Consider the following 22934-nt stretch of genomic DNA (forward strand, 5'->3'; position numbering starts at 1 on the left):
AGATGTGCCATTATTTTTCTTTGTTGGGTCACTGGGACTCAAGTGTGGTTATTAAAGTATTTTAAATGGCCAGAATCCTATAAATGGTAAAAGGCAAATGATCTCTGGTACCACTGGGCATAGCAGTATAGGAGAAGCTGTCGTCATGCCGGGACACTTGGTGAAAACCTTTCTATTCACTGGTCTTCCTGCAGGCCCATGGATCTCTGAAGACAATTCTTCCCCGGTCCCAAGGATTCTCCTCGGCCCTGCGCTCCAGTGCTGTTTTCTAATCACCTACTCAGCCCCTGGCATGGAGGCCCCATACCAGTTTCTTCTTCCGGGACCCATCAGAGCCCAGGGCTTCTCTCAGCACCAGTTGCCTCTAGGTCTGAGCATCAGTCGGCTCAGAGGACATAAATAGCTGGAAGCTGAGAGAAGAGAAGAGAGCTACCTTCAGATTAACATGCCCCACAGTCCATGATTGGCTTTTTTATTTGATTTAAATCTTCAGTCTAAATTTCTTTTAGTATAAGGAAAGATAGGTATGTTTACAGTTTATTTTTTCCAAACTGCCAGTGATTTCACCACAGTTTATATTTAAATATAAATTTATATAACCACCTACAAATTTGAAATGTTACCTTTATCTTGCTATAAACGTTCATTTTTCAGAAAACTAGGAAGTAAATGATCAAAAATGTCCAAAGATAATGCTTGATAAAATTTTTCCTTACTGTCAGTTTGTCCTGCGAGGACCTGGGGTGAATGTGCCCACCAGCAGGGAGGTTGCTTAACACAGGAAGAAGGAGCCCAGCAGAGTCCTTTTGGAGGAATGGAGTGATGGCCCGCGATGCACGTGATCCCAGTATCCAGCCTTGATTCAGTCCCCTCTTTGGGGCTGGGAATCCAGGGCGGTCCTGACAGCTCAACCTTGGGTAGGGCAATGCCTCTAAAAATGAAATTCAAGCCTGCGGATGTTAGATATTTTTCATGTTTGCTATAAACTGTTCTCCTTCCTACATATCTTAACAAGTAGGGAAATTGAGTTCTGTAAATCTTAGTTGTTATTATAAGCATCCAGCAAGACTTCTCTACTTCTGCCTGTGTACACAAATGCCACGGCTAGAAAAGATCTTATGGTAAAATAAAGACATTTAAAGATATTTAAGCCAGATTACCTCACTGAACATGGACCATGGGGGCGGGAGAGCACAGGTTTGGCACATTTTAAGATCTTAATAAAAATTCTCATACCACCAATTTTAGATAAAATGCCATTTAAATCATGGTTCTTTTTGTTACTTAACTGCCCCTTCATGGGGGATTCATATGATACTCTCCTTAGAATTTAGTGCCGGGGACCGTCTTTCTCCGTAAGGACATTGTGTTTCTTTCTGTTAGGTACCCTCTGGCTCTGACTGAAACCTGCCTGCACACTGAGCGCTCTGCTTCCTCTGTAGACATATGAAGGGACTGCTGGGCCTGAGGTGGGGTAGGTGTCCTGCTTGCTCCTCATTGCTCCTTCTGCCCCAAACCTCCCTATGCCTTTGAAGCAGATGCCATCTGATTATCCCAGTCCAATACAGATCCCTCCCTGTCATTCCCGGAGGAGTCCAGGCCATTATTCCTCTCCTAATTCTTCATGATCTCAGTATCCTCTCTGTAACCCGATCCCTTAGTGTCCTTGGCTGCCCTACCTCTAATGAGCTGCCTTGTGACATCTAGACCTTATCATACCCAGAAGGGTATACCTTCCAAAAATCTCAGTTTCCAGAATCCTGCTCTTAACCTCCGTGTTTTTCCTGCTCACTTCCTCCTGCACCCTAAACCAATTCTTTAACCCCATGAGACCTCCAGTCATTTGACCCTACCACCGTCCGTTACTCACACCCGTCTTCATCCCTCCTTCACAGCTTAGATTTTATGTTCTATAGTTATAGTCATTTCCTTGCCCACACTTGTAACTCTCGCTTCTTATTTGACTTAAATATTGGAATGAGAAGAGAACTTCAGCATGCTCTCCTCACCAAATCTACCAACATTTTGGAATCTGTGTCGACATACTTTGCCTTATTGTCATTACAGTAAGTGTCCTTATTTCACTCCATTACTTGTGTCCTGGATTCCATTCCCTCTTGCCTACTTAAGGACTTTTCTCTCTACTGAGCCATTCCCATCGGCATGTACACTTGCTGTAATATCTTGCAAAGAATAGCCGTCTTCTGAACCCACGTGCTCCTTCAGCTGCCACCCCCTCCCTCTTCTTCCCTATGCAGAAAAACTCTTAAAACTAGTTGTCCATATTTGAGGTCTCTGCTCTTCTCATTCTCTCTTGTGCCCACTTCTCTCAGGCTGTCACCACCAATGATCCACTGAAACTGCTCGTCTTACCTAACCTGTTAGCTCTTTGACACTGTCACCAGTCTCCTCCTTGAAGTGGCTTTGTCCCCTTTGTTTCCGGAGCACCCCTGTAGGCTCTCCTCCTGCATCAGTGTGCTGCTGTCAGCATGCATTGCTGAATCTCCATCTACTGAACGTCTCTACTTAGGAGATCACTGGTGTCCAACCTGTAGACTTTTCTTTTGTAACTTCTCTTGTTTCCTAGATGGTGCATCCAGTTTTAATGCTTTAAATACCATTTATAAACTTACTAACTCTCACTGTTCCCAAATTTATATCTGTAGCCTGAACCTCTCCCTTGAACTCCAGACCCATGTGTCCAATGACTCACTTGACATACTTGGCCTGAGAGGTATCTCAAAATTACATGTCCAGAACGATACTCTTGTCTCCATTGAAGCTTCTCCTCCCCAGAGCTTCCCATCTCAATAACAGGCAGCTCTCTTCTTCCAGTTGCTCAGGTCAGAAGCTTTAGTCATTTCAGGGCCAGCCCAGTGGTGTAGTGGTTGGGTTCGCAGCCTCTGCTTTGGCGGCCCCAGGTTTGTGAGTTCAGATCCCAGGTGTGGACCTACACACCACTCATCAAGCCATTTTGTGGCACCATCCCACATACAAAATTGAGGAAGATTGGGACAGACATTAGCTCAGCAACAATCTTCCTCAAGCGGAAAGAGGAAAATTGCCAACAGATGTTAGCTCAGGGCCAATCTTCCTTACCAAAATAAATAAATAAATAAATTTTAGTCATTTCAGATTGTTGCCATTCTTTAACATTCCACACCCGATCCATCCTGTTGGCTCCACCTTTAAAATACACCCAGAATCCAACCACTTCTCACCACTTGCACTCTTTATTCAAGCACCATCATCTCTGCCTGGATTGCCTAATTAGCCCTCCTGTTAATACTCTTACTCTTCTGTGGCCCATTCTCAGCAGAGCAGCCAGAATGATCTTTGAAATGTAATGTCATGTTACTCTTCTGCTCAAAACCCTCCAATAGTTTCCTATGCTTTGGAATATAACCAGAATGCTTACAGCACCTACCCAATCTGACATGATGTGACCCCCATAATGGGAGTCATTGGTTTTTTCTCCAAATTTCCTGTTCTCCTCCAAGGTGTACATAGGATTACACTTTCCTGGTCCCTTGAAATTGGGTGTGTCCTGTGACTGACATGCTTTAGTCTCTTAAATGTTGGTGGAAGTGATGCGTGTCACTTCCAGATGGCACCTTTAAGAGCCAGTGCGTAATTCGTCATGCTTTCTTTCCCTCTGCCACAGTAGTGGCGGTGCACCAGATGGTGACCGCTTCATCAGAGTGAGGAGCTGAAGCCCCAGGTGCCCTGCTGTGGGCATGTAGCATGAGCTCTGTGGTATTTTAAACCTCTCAGACTGGGATTGTTATGACATGTAGCATAACCCAGCCCGTCTTGATGGAATCGCCCAGTTACCTCTCTGCCGTAATCACCACATTTTCCCCCTCGCTCACTGTGCTTTGACCACACTGGTCTCCTGCCTAACCTCTACACATGCCAAGCATGCACCTGCCTTAGGGCTTTAACTACCTGAACTTCCTAATAAAGTGTAAAAAGGAATCTTTACTCTTGAAATAGTGATTCTTCAAGTTTTAGGGGTTTTTTTTATAGTATGTATTACAATAGACTTAATAATACCAAATCAATATTTCTACCTATAGGCTGGCGCATTTGTGTTAGATCCAATGTGTGGACTTGGAACAATACTTCTGGAAGCCTCTAAAGAATGGCCAGTAAGTTGTAAAGCTTGGTCAACCAAGCAGTACATTCACTTTAATCAGTATGTATGTGTGTGTGTGTGTATATATTCACTTACCAATTATTTACTTATAGATTGTCTATTTGGGGATTATTATTTTTAATTATATGAATTGCTATTTACTATAGTCAAAGTAGATTATAAAGGGTTAAATTGCTATGTTATTTGTGATACTGTGATAAATTTAGGAAAACATAACAGAATTCCAGTAATTAGTCATGACCTAGATTATAGAAATCCCTAAATTTCTTAGATGTTGTAATTGTAAAATATTATTGACAGATTTTAAAGTTTTGACAAAATTTTTAAACTTTGCTGTTAAGTATCATTTTAAAGAAATACAGTAAACTTGTTTTAACCCAAATTAACAAATCAATTAATTTCATTTTCATCATTTGAGAAAGTGTAAGTAGGTTTTCCTAACTACATAAATATCTGATTGTTTTATTTATGCTTAAAATATGAACTTCTTTCCTCATAGGATGTGTATTATGTAGGTGCTGATGTCAGCGACTCACAGTTGCTCGGTTCGCGTGACAATCTGAAAGCTGCCGGCCTTGAGGATAAAGTGGAGTTACTTAAAGTCTCTGTTGTAGGTAAGATATTAAAATGTAAACACTTGGAAAAATGAACATATGTCACTATATTTAGAATCATAATACAAAACATGACTCGCTTTCTGTGTATAAAGGTTGAATTGTATACCCTGTAATATATCTGTGAGGCTAATACTAAGTTTACTTCCAATCTTATAATTGTAACTTTTTTATTTTTCAAAAGACTCATGATCAAAAACAATATTTATAAAGTTTCCCTAAGCATTTAAGTAAAAGCATGCCTTTTTTTTTTTAAGATTGGCACCTGAGCTAACAACCGTTGCCAATCTTCTTCTTTTTTTTCCCTGCTTTTTCTCCCCAAATCCCCCCAGTACATAGTTGTATTTTTAGTTGTGGGTCCTTCTAGTTGTGGCATGTGGGATGCCACCTCAGCATGGCCTGACGAGTGGTGCCATGTCCGCACCCAGGATCCAAACCAGTGAAACCCTGGGCCACCAAAGTGGAGTGTGCAAACTTAACCACTCAGCCACGGGGCCGGCCCCAAAAGCATGGCTTTTTCAGTTGTGTTTGTAGCATATGAACCATTTCTCATATCATAACCAGGGATCACTTAATATGAGCAGAAAATAAAGAGAACAGTATAATAATACTGGTAAAGGCTCTTTGGACATCTTTCAGATAAACTGTATGAAACGTTTTGAATTATCTTGCCTTCCCTGCCTCACATTGGGCAGGATTCCTGTGATATGTAGGAGGCAGGTAATTGGCCATCCCAGTTTGCTAAACCAGTACTTTCAATGCCAAAACCAGCCAAGTCTGGGGCACACCAGGACCGTTGGTCACCCTGTGAAGTTGAGGGAAACTGTTCCCCCGTTAACTGATAGGGAATCAGCAGTGACAAACATGGTGAGGAGTCAAGTCTGGAGTCCAATCAAAATAATACTTCCCTAAGGGCCAGGGGACTCAGACTGTTTGAGAGAAGCCCCACATTCCTTCCTTCTTTTCCTTTCCCCAGTACACTTTTCTCCCTTAAAAATGAGCACATTTAATTCCCAGCTAAGAAAATCGTATTCTCTTGACACAGTGTCACTAGGTAGTAGATAGGTCCCAGTGGTGAGCCTGTAATCTGGAGAAACAAAATATTGTTTAAAAAAACTTTATTGTAGTGGAAAAGTGGTAGAGACGAGTTATGAACAAGAAGAGAGTGTTAGGATAACTTCTGTGTAAGAGCATAATAAAGCGGCCCCAAAGAAGAAATTGATTGTTGATTGAGATCTCACAGTTTGCTGCCAATGACTATTTTGTCAACCTTTCTGTCAAAGTTTTTAATAGGATTCTGTGCATAAAACAGAAGTTTCTGGAGGAAACGGGTGGTTACACTAAAATGAAGCTTTTATTAACCCTAATTTCTTTATGAAAGCTATTTTTGGGGGACCTTCAAGAAAACTTCAATGGGGGCCAGTCCAGTATCGCAGCAGTTAAGTTCCCACGTTCTGCTTTTGGGGCCCGGGGTTCGCCAGTTCGGATCCCAGGTGCGGATGTGGCACCACGTGTCAAGCCATGCTGTGGTAGGAGTCCCACGTATAAAGTAGAGGAAGACGGGCGGGGATGTTAGCTCAGGGCCAGTCTTCCTCAGCAAAAAGAGGAGAACTGGCAGATGTTAGCTCAGGGCTAATATTCCTCAAAAAAAAAAAAAAAAAAAGAAACAAAACTGGAATGGCTCCATCAGTTGTTCCGGAGCAGTGTTTTTTCAAACCCTTTGCAGTGTCCACAGTGCCTTGGAGGCCTAAGGAAGGAAGTGCTGACCTGGCCTTCACACACCTGCCGCACTGCCAACTCACTTTTATTTGTTTGCATTTGGGGGATATTTTCTGTAAGATTTCACTTTAAAAACAAACAAAAGTGCTCAATTTTTTTTTAAATATTTAAAAGAAAAGAAGGTTCTCCGTGGCACCAAATAAATCCTAGTTTTTGAAAGGATCCCTCTGTCATGTTAAGAACAGACAGTAGTAGGGGAAGGATGGAGACAAAGAGACCAGTTAGAAGACTGTTGCAGTAATCCAGGTAAAGATGATGGTGGTGGTGTGGGCCAAAGTGGTGTTCATGGAGGTGTCGAGAAGAGGTCAGATGTACATCCTTTTGAAGATGGAGTCAGCAGGATTTGCTGTTGGATTGAATGTGGCACGTGAGAGAAAGAACAAGAATGACTCTAAGCTTTCTGCCTTGAGCAGCTAGAGGGTGGAGTTGCCATGTACTGAGCTGGGGAAAGCTGCAGGGGGCACAAGTTAGAGTTTGGGACCTGTGAAGTTTCACATGATTGTCAGACACCACGTGGAGATGACGTCAAGTCAGTAGCTCAATACAGTTTGGGCGTCACCAGTATAGATAACATTTAAATCCATGAGATCACCTAGGGAATGAGTAAAATAGAGAAAGGAAAGAGGCCTGAGGATGAGATGCTTAGAGTTCTGGAAGGTGAGGCTCTAGTAAAGGAACAGGCAATGATATAAGAGAATAAGTGGGAAAGAACCCAAAAAATAATGATCAGCCATGTCACATGCTGCCAGTTAGTGAAGTGAAATGAGGCCTGGCAGTTGCAGAAGTCAAGGGCCATTTCCTTGAGCAGCAGGAGCAAAGGCCTGCCTGAGTGGGTTCCGGAGAGAATAGGAAGAGAGAACTTAAAGACACTTGGTTTCGATCATTCTCTTAAATGGTTTGGCTGGTAAGGGGAGTAGAGAAATGGGACAGTATTGAAAGGGAGGAGATTGGGGATCAATTGAAGATAGAAAATCGAATTTACTTTTTTTTTTAAAGTGCCACGTATTTGTATGCTCAAGAGAATGATCAGATAAAAATGAGAAACTTGACAATGCAGGAGAGAGAGTATTGCTCATCTGATACACTCACGGCCCCGAGAAGAGGTGAGACCCAGTGCACAGGTGGTGGGGCAGCACTCCTGGTAATGGGAGGCAAAGTGCCTGAGAAAAGAGGTTGTAATAGATGCCCCCGGACCAGCAGTGGCCATGAGTGCAATTTCCCTAAACCTTTGTTGAGATTGATGTTATCATTTTATTACAGTTTTTAAAACTCTTTACAAATTTGGTAAGTTTTTAAAATTTACCTTTAATTACTAGTGAGATAAAACACTTTTCACATTATGTCATTTGTAGATTTTTCTTTTATGAATTAATTATTTTCAGGATAACTTTCCAGAGGAAAGAATACAATGTCTATTTTAAATTGTTTCAGCATCACAACCTTTTAATATTAAAATTCAGTCTAGGGGGATCTATATATCTTGCGTACATAGGGGCCTATATTAACTGTTTAATAATTAGCCCTTCATTGTACATCTCTGCTTTGGAGGTGGACATTGTAGCTAGATACAAGTGTTTATTTTCTTCATTAATTTGATTTTACCTTTAAAAGCTTTCATCATAAATACAGTTTAGAATGTTGAGACCCCGGAACCCCTTGTTGAATGTTTGCAGGTGCACACCTTTTCAGTATAGTAAGAGCATGTGTGGACTTTAGAGTCAAACAGGCCAAGTGTAAAGCCAGGCTCCACCATTGTTTCTTCACTGCGTGGTCTTCAGCAAAATACTGGACCTCTCTGTATTTTCTCATTTATAATATGAAGATAATACCTACTTCATAGGACTATAGTGAGGATTTACATAACCACGTAGAGTACAGTGGCTAATGCAGAGCAGGAATTAAAGACCTCTGTAAGCCTGGAAAGGTCTAGGATGTTAGTAATACTCTCATCATGATTTATCTTTCTGCAAAATTACTATCTTCATTCTCTTTGTATGCCTTAATGACTTTATTCTTTCCTACTTTTTTAGTAACATTCACTTTATTTTATAACCCTCTACTAGCAGAAAAGGAGGTACTCCTTTAACATGCAAAAAGGGCATGTGTTTATTCCTAAGTTTTAATCATTATGAAAATTTGGAGGGGCCGGCCCCGTGGCCCAGTGGTTAAGTTCGCACGCTCTGCTTCAGCGGCCCCAGGGTTTCGCCGGTTCAAATCCTGGGCAGGGACACGGCAGCACTCATCAAGCCATGCTGAGGTGGCATCCCACATGCCACAACTAGAAGGACCCACAACTCAAAAAAATAAACAACTATGTACCGGAGGGCTTTGTAAAGAAAAAGGAAAAATAAAATCTTAAAAATAAATAAATAAATAAAAGAAAATTTGGAACCAAATGAATATTATGTTACAGGCTATCTTAAGAAATAATTGGTCATTGGTTAGGCTTTTTGAAAAAATCTGCGGATGTATTTACCTTCTTAGTGTAAGATGGAGAGCTGTAATATATACAGATTTGAGCAAAAGAAACACATGTATGATTAATTAAAATCACAAAATTATAGACAGGTAAAAAAATGGGGAATGTTTTCATTCCTTCCAATTAGACATTGTACAGCCTGTCATATATTACTTTAGTGTAAGAGTTATATGAACATTTTTGGTACAACTCTGCTTTGTTCTCAGGTGTCACTCACTTCTACCCTTGTAGGAGTAGGGCATGCATTTTCCAGTACGCCCATAAACTCCCCATAATGTGGTGGTTGCATTTTATTTCATATTAGAGTGAGTTTTCCTCTACTACCCGTTCTGCCCCTGCTGACCTGGCCCAGCCCCTGGTGTACCAGCCAGGTGTCTTGTGGCGCATACCATATTCCACAAGATTCATGAAGCTGCCTGGCTGCCCGTTTGGGGAATCAGAAGGCAATGTGGGAAATGATGGTTGAAGTGTGTGTGAAATGTGTGTGTGGGGATAAGAAGCCTACCACAGAGAGTTGAGTGTTTTTGCTGCAATGGCTTTATCATTCGTTGTGTGGCAGAGATCCTGTTTTGTTGTTTGGTGACACTGCTACTCTGTAATACCGTCACGCGCTGCTTAACAACGGGGATACATTCTGAGAAATGCATTGCTAGGTGACATCGTCCTGAGAACATCACACCCTGTGCTTACACAAACCTACATGCTATAGCCTACTACACACTAGGCTATATGGTGTCAGTCTTATGGTCCCACAATTGTATACGTGGTCCGTCGTTGACCAAAATGTCGTTATGTGACACATGACTATAAACTCAGCAGCAGTAAGTTTTTAAAAGAGCATATTTAGTGAAAAAGTAAATACAGAATTTCCATTTCTCAAGAAAGCTGATAATGAACACATAACTTGAGTAAGTTTGTTGACATTTACCATCCACTATGAGGGCTGTGGTGATTTCACTGACCAAATGAAAGAGATCTGATTATAGAAGCATCTAGCATTTACTTCAAAACTTAGTAGTTATTTTAGGGAGACTAAGCCTGAAGCCAACTGTTTATCACATGCAGCCGAAGAAAATGCATTTAAATATCACTCTGTGAAGCATGACTTTTCATTTAGATGAAATGACTACTCTTTAAATTAACTTCGTGTATTTTCAATTCCAAGTTTTCTTATGTACATGAACAAAATGAAGCTGTAGCCAGTAATACGTTGGCTCCATTAGCAAAAGACCTTTGCAGAGTTAAGTGTTGCCAGTTTTGTATCAGTGTTGTCAGATGCTTCAAAAAGAAAATCAGTTAAGTCAATTCTACTACTGGTTTAGCTTTTCTCCCCACCAGTTCTTGGAAATTTAGGATGTTTTTTCTGTCAAAGATGAAACATCTTTCAGTATTGTGAATGCTCCTGTAAATGTGCTCAGCACTGCACATGTGTCTGTTTATGTTTTATTTGGTGGACCACAGCATCATGGTAAAAATTAACATTCTTATAAATAGAGAAACCTATGAAGCAGAAATGTACTTGGAATTTGACAGGGTACCCACATAATTCATAATTACCTCCAAACAAGCGTGATGTTCTGTAATTGAAACAGAAACTTAAATTATCAACATAACAGACTTTGAAACAATTTTAAAAATATACACAGAGTAACTGAACTGCAAACTATTTGTGATAAAGATGGTTGAATGCAAAAAATACTCAGCGTGACAGTACGCACTTTATTTGCTTGTACGTCATCAGTTGGGTTTAAAAATGTTTAAGCCTTTGAAGAATTACTTGTAAATCAGCCAAAGTGTCCTACAATTGTGCTATAAGCTTTTTATAAATAAACTAGTTGCCTAATCGTGGTTGCATCTTTTTCCAAAACCCATTGGAAATCCATAATCAAAGGATTCAACAAATGGAGTGCCAAATAACTTAAGTTTTTAAAATTTTTGATGAATTGCAGCTATTAAAAACAAAACTGGCAATAGGAGGATGTTATAATCTATCCCCAAAAACACTAAGGAAGAAATGAACAAATTAAAACAGTGAGAGCTCAGTAATGCACAAGATTTAATTCTGAAGTTCTGTAAATATACTTAGGATATCTTATGGGAAGAATCTTCTGATGGCTTTCTTTATTGTAATTGGATAAATATACATTCTAGTGTGGAATGGAATGAAGTTGAGAAGGGCTTCAATTTTGCAGCCTCTAAATTTGGTAAAACAAAGAAGAATAGAGACGAACTGTTTGAGTTTTGTGTTGTGAAAATGTTTGTCAGAGACACTGTGAATGGAGAGGCTGTGACCTGGAGGGCTGAAATATTTACTCTTCCCTGTGAAAGAAACAGAATTGAGAGCATCCTCCATTTAGCAGAATTTGCTCTGGGCTCTACTGTTACTTTAGCTCCTGTAGAGAAAGTGTTTTCTCAAATAAAAATATTATAGTCTACAGAGAAGTTCATTAACCATAAAAACAAAACTTTAAAGAATATTGCAGGCAATTTAGGAAAAAATTTAAAAGTCCACATTAAAAAAATACATTCTTCCAAAAAATTCCAGTGATGTCATGGGATTAGAGATGGATACATCCAAGAAACTGATCAGTATATGAATACAAGCTACAAGTAATTATTTCACTTGTTAGTTTTAAGGTTAAAATAATATTTTAAAAGTGTGGTTTTTTTAAAAGAAAAAAAAACTCCAGTGTGCACAGATATATTAGTTTTAGGTCCACCATAATAATTAATTTGTTAGACAATATTTCAAAAAATATATAATTTTATTTCTGACGCCCTTGTTTTCAAAAATGTTCCTGTTTGGACTATAAATTAAATTGTGACAGGATCCAGATGCCAAACGACATTTAGCATATTTGAGATGAATTATGGACTTCTGGACTGAGATGACAGATTGAAACGTCACTGAAGGATTTGCATTCTCCTGCACTTAGTGAAATGAGAATCAGAATAGTAAAAATAAAAGGAAAAAAATTCACCAGCAGCAACCAAACAAGGAAAGGGCATAATCTAATGCAATAAACTTCAAAATCTGGCCCAGTGGAAAGAAGCAGAAAGTTATAGAGCAATAGCCAATAAAACTGTGGCTGTTTACAAGGCTGCTGAGGCCAAGTGTGACCCAAAAATACTGTGCCCGACCGAGGTGTCATTTTAGTACAGGGACAATTTCAAATAGAAAATAGTTCAGTACACATTTCACTAATAAGCCCTTTTGGCGGAAAAATTAATAAAATCCAGACATTTAAGAGATGAATCACCTGAGGAATGGAGAAAGCGAAGGCAGAGTGGCTGGTCGTGAGGCCTAAATCAACTTAAATATACAATAATTTTAAACCGCTATAGGGATTATTACAGTTACATGGCAGAGTGTGAATGTTATTAACCTGACAATGGAAAGAATGTTCAAACAGCAGAAAATACAAGGAAAGAAAATAGGAAGAAGGGTGTGCCCAATTTTATCAAAGTCCTCGATTTACTTAGTCTTTTGTCTAAATATATGCATAAAGAAGTATCCGGAAGGCCCTTAAAACCTATTGGAAGAAAATATCTTAGGGCCAGTATCCTGAGTTTTAAGCAATTCTCACCCATTTTTCTCCTGGAAGGAGGGAGAAATAGGCCAGCTCTTTTCAGACACACAAGTGTTTTAAAATTTTTCATGTTCTTGAATCATCCTGCAGAGATGTAAAAAAGAGATGATTCTTACTTGTTTGTTTTGAGCTACATTTCTATTTCAGAATTTTATCTCCTTGGTTGCAAGCAAACTCTTTGTTTACAGGCAGCTCAAAGCATTTAATAATTTAGAAGATTTTGCTGTGTAGTGAACTTACGGGTCAGGTGCTCTTGGCTTTAGGAGTTTCTGCGTCAGAAACTCTGGAGATGGGGCCAAGAATCGGTTTTTTACCAAGCCTTTCAGTTATTTCTGATACACACTAAATAGTAGGTTTGGGGGGTCAGGGAGGGCTGAGAATTTGCATTTGTAGTTCCCAGGTGATACTGATGCTGCTGGACTGGGGACCACACTTTGAGAACCGCTGCTAGAGGAAAGGAGGGTAAAGAGGCCCACCTGGAAGTAGTTGCCCTGCCTGGCTTTTGAGGAGCCGTGAGGAGGAAATGCTGTGTTCTCCAGGGCTTGTTTGAAGGATTCTGGCCCACTGGTCACCGCCTGGCCATCCTCTCCCTATACACATCAGAGAGGACAGTGCAAATAATAACCCCAACAATAGCTAGCAGTTAGTCAGTGCTCACTAGGTGCCAGGCACTGTTCTAAATGCTTTCCATAAATTACCTTACTGGTTAACTTCTGAGATAGATCCTCTTAATCTCATTTTACAGATAAGGAAATGAAGCAAGAACTTCTGAAAGTTCCACCGCTAGTAAGTGGCAGAGCCCAATGCAAGCTGTTTGACACAGAGCCTGCTCTCAGCCACATCAACAAAAGCTTAGATTATTCTATTGGAAGATGACGCTGTTCCGTTCTAGAACTCTTCTGAAAATTTATCTAGGTGAAGTCTACTCCTTCAACTTCTAAAATGATTTAAAGCAGTTTAGCAACTACAGCGTAGGAAAGTTGCAAATAAAAATAGACACTGGCCAGAAGAAGAAAAAAAATGTTACCAAACCTGTTGGACAGCTAATTTGTGTGTGTGTGTGTGTGTGTGTGTGTGTGTGTGTGTGTGTGTGTGTCTGTGTGTGTGTATGTGTATGAAGGCAAAAGACAGACTTGAGCTCCAACTCGAGTAAATTACACATAGTTCATCATGTGTGAAACATTTGATAACCATGATTGCCTTCCTTGTCTGTTCATTATCTTCAGTAGTTTTGCAAAAAGTATAGTTATGGTATTCAAATAGATGTGTCCTATATCAACGCCCTAAAATTAAGTTCGTGAAGTTAAAACGTGACTTGGAAAAAAAGAATTCCTGCCTAGCTCTAAAAGAATATCCTGTTACTTTTTTTTCTAACCTTCTCTTCCTTCTTCTACAAATTTCTGGTGAAGGTTAGCACTAGAAGAGATCTAGCAAGTGTTCGTTAGACTTTCCCAGATAACAGGACTTATGTTTTGTTTTTAAATTTCCTGCCAACAAAAATTTATCTAGTATTTAGAATAGTAAAGATTATTTAAATTTTATTGCGTTTCTACAGAATTAGATGCTATTCAAAATCAAAATTGGGACACCTTCTACTTTGTGAATATCCAACTTAATTGAGATGAATGACGGGTGGAAGAAAAATAGGTAGAAAGTGACAGGTGTGCTCAGAAAATGTGAAAGTGAAGATGGGAGTATTATCTTATAATCTGATTTCTGAGAATGTAAAGATAAGAAAGAAATTTAGATTTAATAATCAAACACTGTATTTAATTTTTTTTAGTGATAATCATTTTGTTGATTGTTTAACCTTTTCTCTAGTCCTGGGACTTAAGTAGATATTCTCAACCTTTTGGGTCCCCTTTAAAAATACAGTGAAAACTATGAAACAAATAGATCTACACATGCACCATTCATGTATAACTATGAATAGGGATATGAAAGTTATTCTGATTGGGTTAAAGATTTTTCTAGACAACTTAATATATTTCTTCTTGGATCTGGCAACTTTCTGTTCATGTAATATGTTTAGAGGATTGAATTTTCTGGTTACTTTAAAATTCTGCTTAATTTTTGTCATATTTTATCATACCTGAAAAGCTAATTTTCAAAGAACAAAATACGATAACTGTATCATTTATCTTTAGTGATTCCCAGAGCCTTTCAGGATCTTGTAATTCCTTAGAAATTTAATCTGCAAAAATAATCCTGTGTACTTCAGTTTTCTCATATTTTGGTTGTAAATATTTGAACTTTCTGTAATAGGATTCTCTGATTTCTCTATTTCAGAATTGCCATTTCCTTCAGAAAGTGTCGATATTATTATTTCTGACATTCCATTTGGGAAAAAGTTTAAGTTAGGAAAAGACATCAAAAGCATTCTACAAGAAATGGAAAGGTAAGTTGTTGAATTTATTTCCATAATTTTTTTAGCTATTGGGCGTTTAACCAAAATATATCATAGCTTTTCAGTTAAGATTAGATTGCATTTTAGTAATTTCCCGGAATTTTTTTGGCTTAATTTTCTAAGGTTTCAAATCAGAAGTTCATAATTGAAATAGTTAATCCATATCATCTTACACTCTTAAATTTTATTCAGAAAAAATACTAGCTTTTCATTTTGCCTGAAATTTGAATGTATGAAATAGTGACCTATATTTCAGTCGCTGAGCTGGGTAATTTACATATTTACTTCTAATCCTCACAAAACCCTGCCTCCTACATGTCAGTCCCCAACACTTTGCAGATAAGAAACTGGGACCCAGAAAGATTAACTTTTTCAAGATCCTGCAGCTGCCAAACAAGAGCACAGAATTCACATAAGGAACGCTCAGTAACACAGATGGACGTCTTCATTATTGACTGTGAAATGAAAATGCAGAAGTGTTTTCATATTATGACTTTCTTAGGTCGACCTCAGGGAATATAATTCAGTGAAAGTATTTCTTTGAGAGGTTCAGTGAGGCCTGGATCTGTATTTTTGTGATCGTTTAAGTTGATAAAGGAGAGAACTTAGAATAACGTAGAGGAACAATGGGGATGAATAAGAGGTCAATTCATATTAAATTGTCTCAGCTGGGCATTTGATAGAGCAGGACAACATAAATGTTCAACAGCCTGGATATAAATAGTGTGCCAGCAAATGAAAAAGTGAGCCATGTGCTTTGGATGGGGAAAATTCAGTGTCACTGCTGACATGCTGTAAGGAAAATTAGAGATTGACATGAAGCCTAAGCTTCACTAGGAGCCGCCTCACCTCCATCTGGCGAGCTCAGTCCTCCAGTCCTTCTTTATGGGTTATCTTATTTCTAAGCAGCTGCCCCTGTTACACAGTGACGTAACTCTTGGTGTGTTACCTGGATCTCTCTTTCTGGGCAGCATCTGTAATTCAGATGTTCCCTGAGTTCCTGTACTCCCTCCTGCCTGACAACACATTCCCCTCAAGCAGATTTTACAACTCTGACTTCATATTAAGATCATTGTAGGAGCTTTCAAGAAACACCGATGTCTGTTCTCCACCCCTGCCCTCCGAGGCTCTGATTTAATTGGTCTGGGGTAGAACCTGGGCGTCGGCATCTCTTAACTGCTCCCAAGGTGATTCCGTTGTGCAGCCAGGGTTAATAAGCACAGCCTTTGCACCTAGCGAGGTAATTCGCCAGCTCAACACATGGTGAGATACTAATTGTGTGAGCAGTGACTTACACTTAAGCTGGAACTTGCCAGAGATAATGGCTCACCCTAACTGAGGATCTAACGCTGCGTATTTGAGACATCACCACAGTCAGTGGAGGGCAGTATTGTGATGAGACAGCCCTTCCAGCGCTAGCCTGACTTTCTCTAGGCTGGTTTTGCTTTTTGTTCTAGGTAATTGAAAATGAGGCAGTAATAGATATGACTGCCCTGACATTGTGGCAGTAAATTTAAATGTTTACCTGAGAATCAGGAAGATAGTCAAGATTTCCTACATAATTCAAGTGCCTCAGTAGGATCAATTGAAAATGTACGTATTTGGACATAAGGAGCTTCTCCTGTGACCAAGCTTCTTTGCCACCTGCCCCCAGCCTTTATGGTGTGACTCGTGACTTGTCATGGTTGGGGTTTTCTGCAGGCGCTGTAGCATAATCAGCACTGCAGAGTGCAGGCTTCAGAGCCAGAGCACCTGGCTGCTAGTCTGGGTTCTGTTCCCTAGCACTTCTTCAGTCAGAGGCCAAACGCCTAACCACTGTGCCTCCTCTTTAAATAACAGTAGCTACTCATAGCATTGTTCTGAAGAGTCAGTGGATTTAAAGCTCTGTGAACAGTGCTCGGCCTCTAGAAAGTGCTCAGGAACTGTTAGCTCTTACCTGGTGTTTGAGTGTCAACTTCAGATCCTTTTGGGAAGTGGGTGGGATATATATATATATAAATATATCTATGTACGAATAACTTTTCTCCCGATAGTTTATGAATAAAGACTGTACATAGAAGATGGAAGGAAGGGGAATTGTGTTAATAAAAATAAGAGAAAATACAAGAGGTCAGTCAACCTGTTCTTAACAGGCAATGAAAATAGTTGGTCCTGTATGTAATACAGAACTGGATTCTTCAAGAAAGAATATGCAGTCAGAATTAAAGATTGTCAGACACATGATTGCTCTGGTGGCACGAGCTGGGCAGTCTCAGCTCAATTATTGCCTCCTTTAATTTATTTCAGCAATAACCATGTCATGAGGACAGAGCATTGTGAGGAATTCAGAGAAGTATAATATTTGAGCTTTGCTCTCAAATATAACCATGTAAAACATGTGAGCAAAATTAGAAATTCAGCCTGCTCAGTTTGAAGGAAGAGTCACTGCGTGCCCAAGAGGCTTGAGATGGATTCATGGAAGAAGCAAGATTTCAGTGAAATTTAGGAATTTGAAAGGAATAAAAAAGGAGACCACACCCTGTTTTATACAGACGTTCAATAAGTTTTTCTTAAGTAAACACTTCAAAAGGCACATTCAAGGAACATGGATACACCAGACTGCTTGGAACAGAGATTGGTCGTAGAAGGTTAAGGCCTGATGTGTTCCAAGGCCGAATGACTTGTAACTCTTTGTATCACCTAGCCCTTGTCTTGCAGGTTTACTTGCAAAAGAGAAATCTCTTTTACGTTAATTGATACAGAGCTTCCCCAACTTACTGACGACAGAATTTTTTTTTTTTACAAAAAGTAATATCTCATACTACACTAGTATTCAGAGGAATACAATTTGGGAAATGTTTTTTTTATAATTGCTCAGTAGCTCTCTTAGTAAGAAATTATGTGTATATGAACATGGAAAGATGCCTAGAAAGACATTTATCAAAAATATTCACCTCTGAATAGCAGGATTCCAAGTGATTTTTACTTTCTTATTTTCTCCATCATTTACGATTTGCAATAAGTAAATTGGTAAATGTCCTGCTATGCATCGTTTCATCTACATATATACGAATAGATACATGTTTTTAATTTTACATAAATAAGATCATCCTTAATTTATTGTACTGTAACCTGCTTTTTTCACTCAACGATATGTCCTGAATCTCCTTTCTGATAAGTTGTTATGATGTGCATTATAGTTTTCAGTAGTCGCCAGGGTATTACGTTCTGTGTGTATACCATTGTGTAACCAGTACCTATGGAGGAGCATTTAGATAATCCCAAGTTTTTCATTTTAATAAAGAACAATGCTCCGAGCATCAGTTTTCAAACTTACTATATGACCAGGTTACTTAAAACCACCATGCCTCAGTTTCTTCATCTGCAAAATGGTGATGCCAACAGGACATACTTGAAAGGATAATTCTGAGGATTATATGGTATGTAATAGAAAGCATTTAAAACAGTGCCTGGCATATAATAAGTGCTCGAAAAATATTAGTGTCATCACCATTGTTGTCACTATCATTCTACTACTTCTACTGTTATGTCTTCTTAGGGTAATTTCCTGCAAGTGAGATTGCTGGGTCAAAGGTTATGCACATTTCATATTTTCGATATGTTATTGCTAAACTACTGTCTCAAAAAAGTTACATCAGTTCCATCTCAGGAGTGCTCATTTTCTCATAGTCTTGCCATCCTGAGTATGACAGTCTTTTTGTTTTTAATAGGGCAGGTAAAAAGTTATATCTCATTTATTATTTTGTGTATGTCTTCTTTTATATGTTTAGAGATATTTCTTGTTTCTGTCCGATGGTACACAGCCACATCTGTCCTCATCCCAAACCCTCCTCTCTCAGTAGAAGAGGTTTCTCTCCTCTCACCAGGATTTATGCTCTGAGTTCCTACCTCCTCAAAGATCGTACTCTGCCCCTTCTCCTTCTTATCTTCAAACTATGCATCTCCTGGTTCTTTCCAGATTCAGTCTTCCTTCCCCAGACACTTTTGGAGGTCTTCGTATAACACACACCGTACTAGGCACTGGAGATAGAGCTGTGACTAGGACAAGGCCCCTGCCCGTGTAGGGCTTGCATTCCAGCCTGGGAAGACAGATGGTTAATACATAAACAGGATGATTTCAGATCATGAGTGATACCATGAAAGAAATCCAACAGGATATTTGGCTAGAGAGTGACTGAGAGAGAAGCAGTGGCTGCCTAAGATAGTCAGGGAAGGCCTCTCCAAGGACGTGATGTTTGAACTCTGGGATGTGAGTGAGGAGAAGGCACTCAGAGGATGAGTGTTAAGCGCAGAGTGAACAGCGAGGCCGGCCGTCTAAGACAAGGAGCAGCTTGCTGAGTTCCAGCAGCTGAGGGAGGGTCAGTGTGTTCAGACCATAGTGAGCAAAGGAGAGCAAGCAGGCAGCGCGTTGCGAAAGGTGGGTGACTCAGGTCACGGAGGAGTTTATATTTATTTGAAGTCTAACGGAAGAGAGGAATTTACATTTGTCTCCTAGGTGGAAAGTGGGAAGGGAGAGTGGGAGGAGCGACGGAATGGAAAGGAGACCTGTCGGGAGATGCCGAGATGGTGCAGGCAGGATATGAGGATGGAATGAAGTGATGTAGTTTGGAGACAGACTTGTCTAGATTTGCTGCTTGTTTCAATGGGGGGAAGCTACTCAACATCCTGACATCTTCGCTGGGCGTTGGGGAGAACTCTTGGTCCTCTAGCTCTCGTCCTGTTTCCTTACCTGTACAACCGAAATTCTTCAAAGAATAGTCTACACTTGACGTCTCTGCTTCCTACCTTCCAGTCCCCCCTTGATTCGAGCAGACCAGCATTTGCTGCTCCCTTAACTAAGATTGCTGTCCCCAGGTTCACTAATGACTTCTTATCATCTTAATCACTTGTTCGTCCTGTAGCATTTGACACTTGAGACGATTCGCTTCTTGAAACTATTCCTTTGGCTTCCATGACGTCATTGTTGTCCAGATTTTCTCTCAGGATGTGTTTCATGGGCTCCTCCTCCTCCGTCCTTCCTTAAGTGTTAAGTCTCTGTTCCTTGGCCCTTTTTCTCTTCTCACTCCATGCTGCCACCGCAGATGATGTCATCCACCATTATGGCTCTGTCTACCATTTACTATTGAAAACTCCGAAATCTCTACCTCACGCCTGGTCTTTCTCGTTACCTCCAGGCTGTGTATCCAGCTGTCTGTTGGAATCCACACTGCTGTGTTCCTTAGGCACCTCCGCACGTTCCAAACAGAACTCTTTTCCTCCCACCACCCTCTGATTCACCCTGGTGCTGAAGTACTTTCAGTGCCTCCCCCTCTTCTCGTCTTCCTGTCTGCTGCTTTCTCTGCTCCAGCTCCCTCCCTTGCTCCAGCCCCTAGCTCCCACTTGGCCTGGCTCACTCCTGCTTGTCCTTAATGCACACGGTAGGTGATCTCATCCTCCAGGGATTTTCTCCACTGCCTTGTGCCTGGCTTTGGGACCCCCCCTAATGTGTTCCCACGGCGCTTGCCACACTCTTTAACTCTTTTTTCCTCTCTCTCCCTCTGTTCAGTAATCTCTTTAGCACTCGGAGGACAGTATGTCGTTTGTCACCTTTTCCACGTGGGTGCTGTACAGACTTTGGTCAAATGATTAAGTAAATGAATTCAAGAAGCTGACATTTCAAGGTTTCCCTTCATTTTCTCATCTTTCCTTCTGCCATTCTTTTGTTCATATCTTCGCTCCTTCCTGGTGACTTTCTTCTGCCATCATCCTACTGCCATTAATATATGCTGATCCTTTAGGATTCTTCCGTTTGCCTTTTCCTGTGTACAATCATTAAAATGTGACTACAAATTATTTTGAGGCTTGCCTTTTAAGTAGAGTAAAAATAGATAATTACAGCAGATTTGTACTAGTGATTCCATAATTACTATAATAAATATGCATTATGGAAGATACCACCTAATTATCAAAATCCTTGTATTTAAATAGACAAAATTAAATTTCTAATTAAAAACACCAAATATTTTAAATAAAGTGGGATTGTTTGTTGTCCAAAAAGAAAGAAATACTCATACCAATTATCATTTTTTGTCACAGAGTGCTTCACGTTGGCGGGACCGTTGTGCTCTTGCTCAGCGAAGATCACCACAGGCGCCTTAAAGACTGTGAAGAGAGCAGCAGCCCTTCGAGATCCCAGGGCAGCCACACAGGTGAACCAGGAAGTGAAAAGTGTTTGAATCCTGAAGAAAAACCTGGCATGTCAGAGACAGCGACATCTTCATTCGAAGCCAGTCACCAGGGATGCTTAGACCAAATGCCACCGTTTGGTTCTTTAGTGCCAGTAGAATGCTACAGCGTTAGCCTTGGAAAAACAGGTGCATGCATCTGTAAATATAAGAAGTCACACTCCTCTGGACTAGCGCAAGCTTGCCACCATAGGCCAGGTTCAAGTCCTTGTGCGTCAGCTGGACGGCAATAGAAGCTGGTTGTCTCAAGCGTCTTGATCGTGCCACAGAGTTCCAGTAAACAGAGTCCACTGAAGGCTGGAGTTGGGACAAAGGCTCTCAGTCAGAGTTTCTGGTTTAGACTCTAAAGGGCTTCATGTTTCTGACAAAGAACAATGAATCAATACTTAAAGTTCTCTTCAACTTTGTATTCTGTCAAAATGTAAAAAGTTCTGCTCTGGCTGCACTGTTTCTGAGCAGAAGCTTCAATTTCAAAACAGATGTTCTCAGAGGTTCGCATAAAGTGAATTGTAATCATCACAACGTGGGTATCACTATTTTAACTATCAGCTTTTCAAAATGTAGAAACTTTTATATGTTACTTCTTCGGATATTAAACTTGACTTTTTGAACCTGTAATTTTCTCCTCCATTGGAAAGAAATTACTTTTTATTTGCAGTACAGTTTGTGCATCCCACATTATGCAAAACAACAATGGGAATAATAACAATATGAATTAAGCCAGTATCCTCCAACATGATGGAAAATAAAGTTTGCTTTTTTCTAAAAGCTTTAATGAATTTTCACTCAGGCTTATTTAAATTAAATGCATTCCTTGTGTTCACTGCTTGAGAAGAAGCAACAGGAAGTTGAAGAAAATACGATTTCATTTTTTTCAGTAGCCTAATGTAGTGGCTTAGCTTTTGGCTACTTTAGTACGATTTGAACAATCTTTCCATATTTGGGAAATTTCTCACCTTGTGAATCCCACCTCTCTGAAGTAGAAGCAGAAAACTTGTTTTCCAGCTAGGGTGTGGCATGTACCCGAGGCCCAGTATCAAGGTCCACTGGTCAGAGTGGGGCTAGTGGGGCACAGGTGATAAGTGGAATTTTTACCTGAGAGCACCTCACAGTAAGCCCGGTGGGACCTGGGCCTACTACATAGTCAAACAACAAATATTTACTGGGTACCTACTATCTGCCAAGGCACTGTTCTCGGCCCGTGAAGCACATCAGCGAACCAAACAAAGATCCCTAACCCTTAGAACTTAAACGCTCTAGTGGAGTAGACAGATAAGAAATAGTAGACATAATAAGTAATTGATGAGTTAGGAGGTGATAAGTGTTGGGGGGTAAGGCAGCATAAAATGATGGGGAGTACAGGAGGATGGGGGGCGGGTCTCCCTGAGAATGTGAAATTTGAGCAGATATTTAAAGGACATCGAATAGTGTTCCAGGCAGATGGAAGAGCCAGTTGCAAAGGCCCTGAGGCAAGAGAGTGCCTGATGTGTTTGAGGAAGAGCAGAGAGGCAGATGTGGCTGGAGTAGAGTGAGCGAGGGGGAGAATGAGAGGTTAAAGAGTGGCAGGTTAGATCATACAGGCCTTGATGACTAATATGAGGACTTTGACTTTTACTCAAAACCCCTAGAGAGTTTTGAACAGGTGGCAGTTCTAACATTTTACAGAATCACTGTGACTGCTG

At 40.2% G+C, this 22934-nt stretch overlaps 1 protein-coding gene across 2 annotated transcripts in view; it reads left to right on the forward strand.

Annotated features, from left to right (window-relative positions):
• The window catches only part of THUMPD2 (THUMP domain containing 2), a 43844-nt gene extending 21817 nt beyond the window's left edge, over positions 1 to 22027 (forward strand). For both annotated transcript variants that reach the window (XM_070572836.1, XM_070572837.1), the window contains exons 7-10: positions 4080 to 4151; positions 4659 to 4773; positions 14911 to 15019; positions 21104 to 22027. In XM_070572836.1, the coding sequence (XP_070428937.1) occupies positions 4080 to 4151; positions 4659 to 4773; positions 14911 to 15019; positions 21104 to 21485 (678 nt within the window). In that variant the 3' untranslated portion in view covers positions 21486 to 22027. The remainder of the gene's footprint in view (positions 1 to 4079; positions 4152 to 4658; positions 4774 to 14910; positions 15020 to 21103) is intronic.
• Positions 22028 to 22934: the final 907 nt, after the last annotated feature.

This window comes from Equus przewalskii, chromosome 14 (assembly GCF_037783145.1).
Source record: "Equus przewalskii isolate Varuska chromosome 14, EquPr2, whole genome shotgun sequence".
Taxonomy (NCBI): domain Eukaryota; kingdom Metazoa; phylum Chordata; class Mammalia; order Perissodactyla; family Equidae; genus Equus; species Equus przewalskii.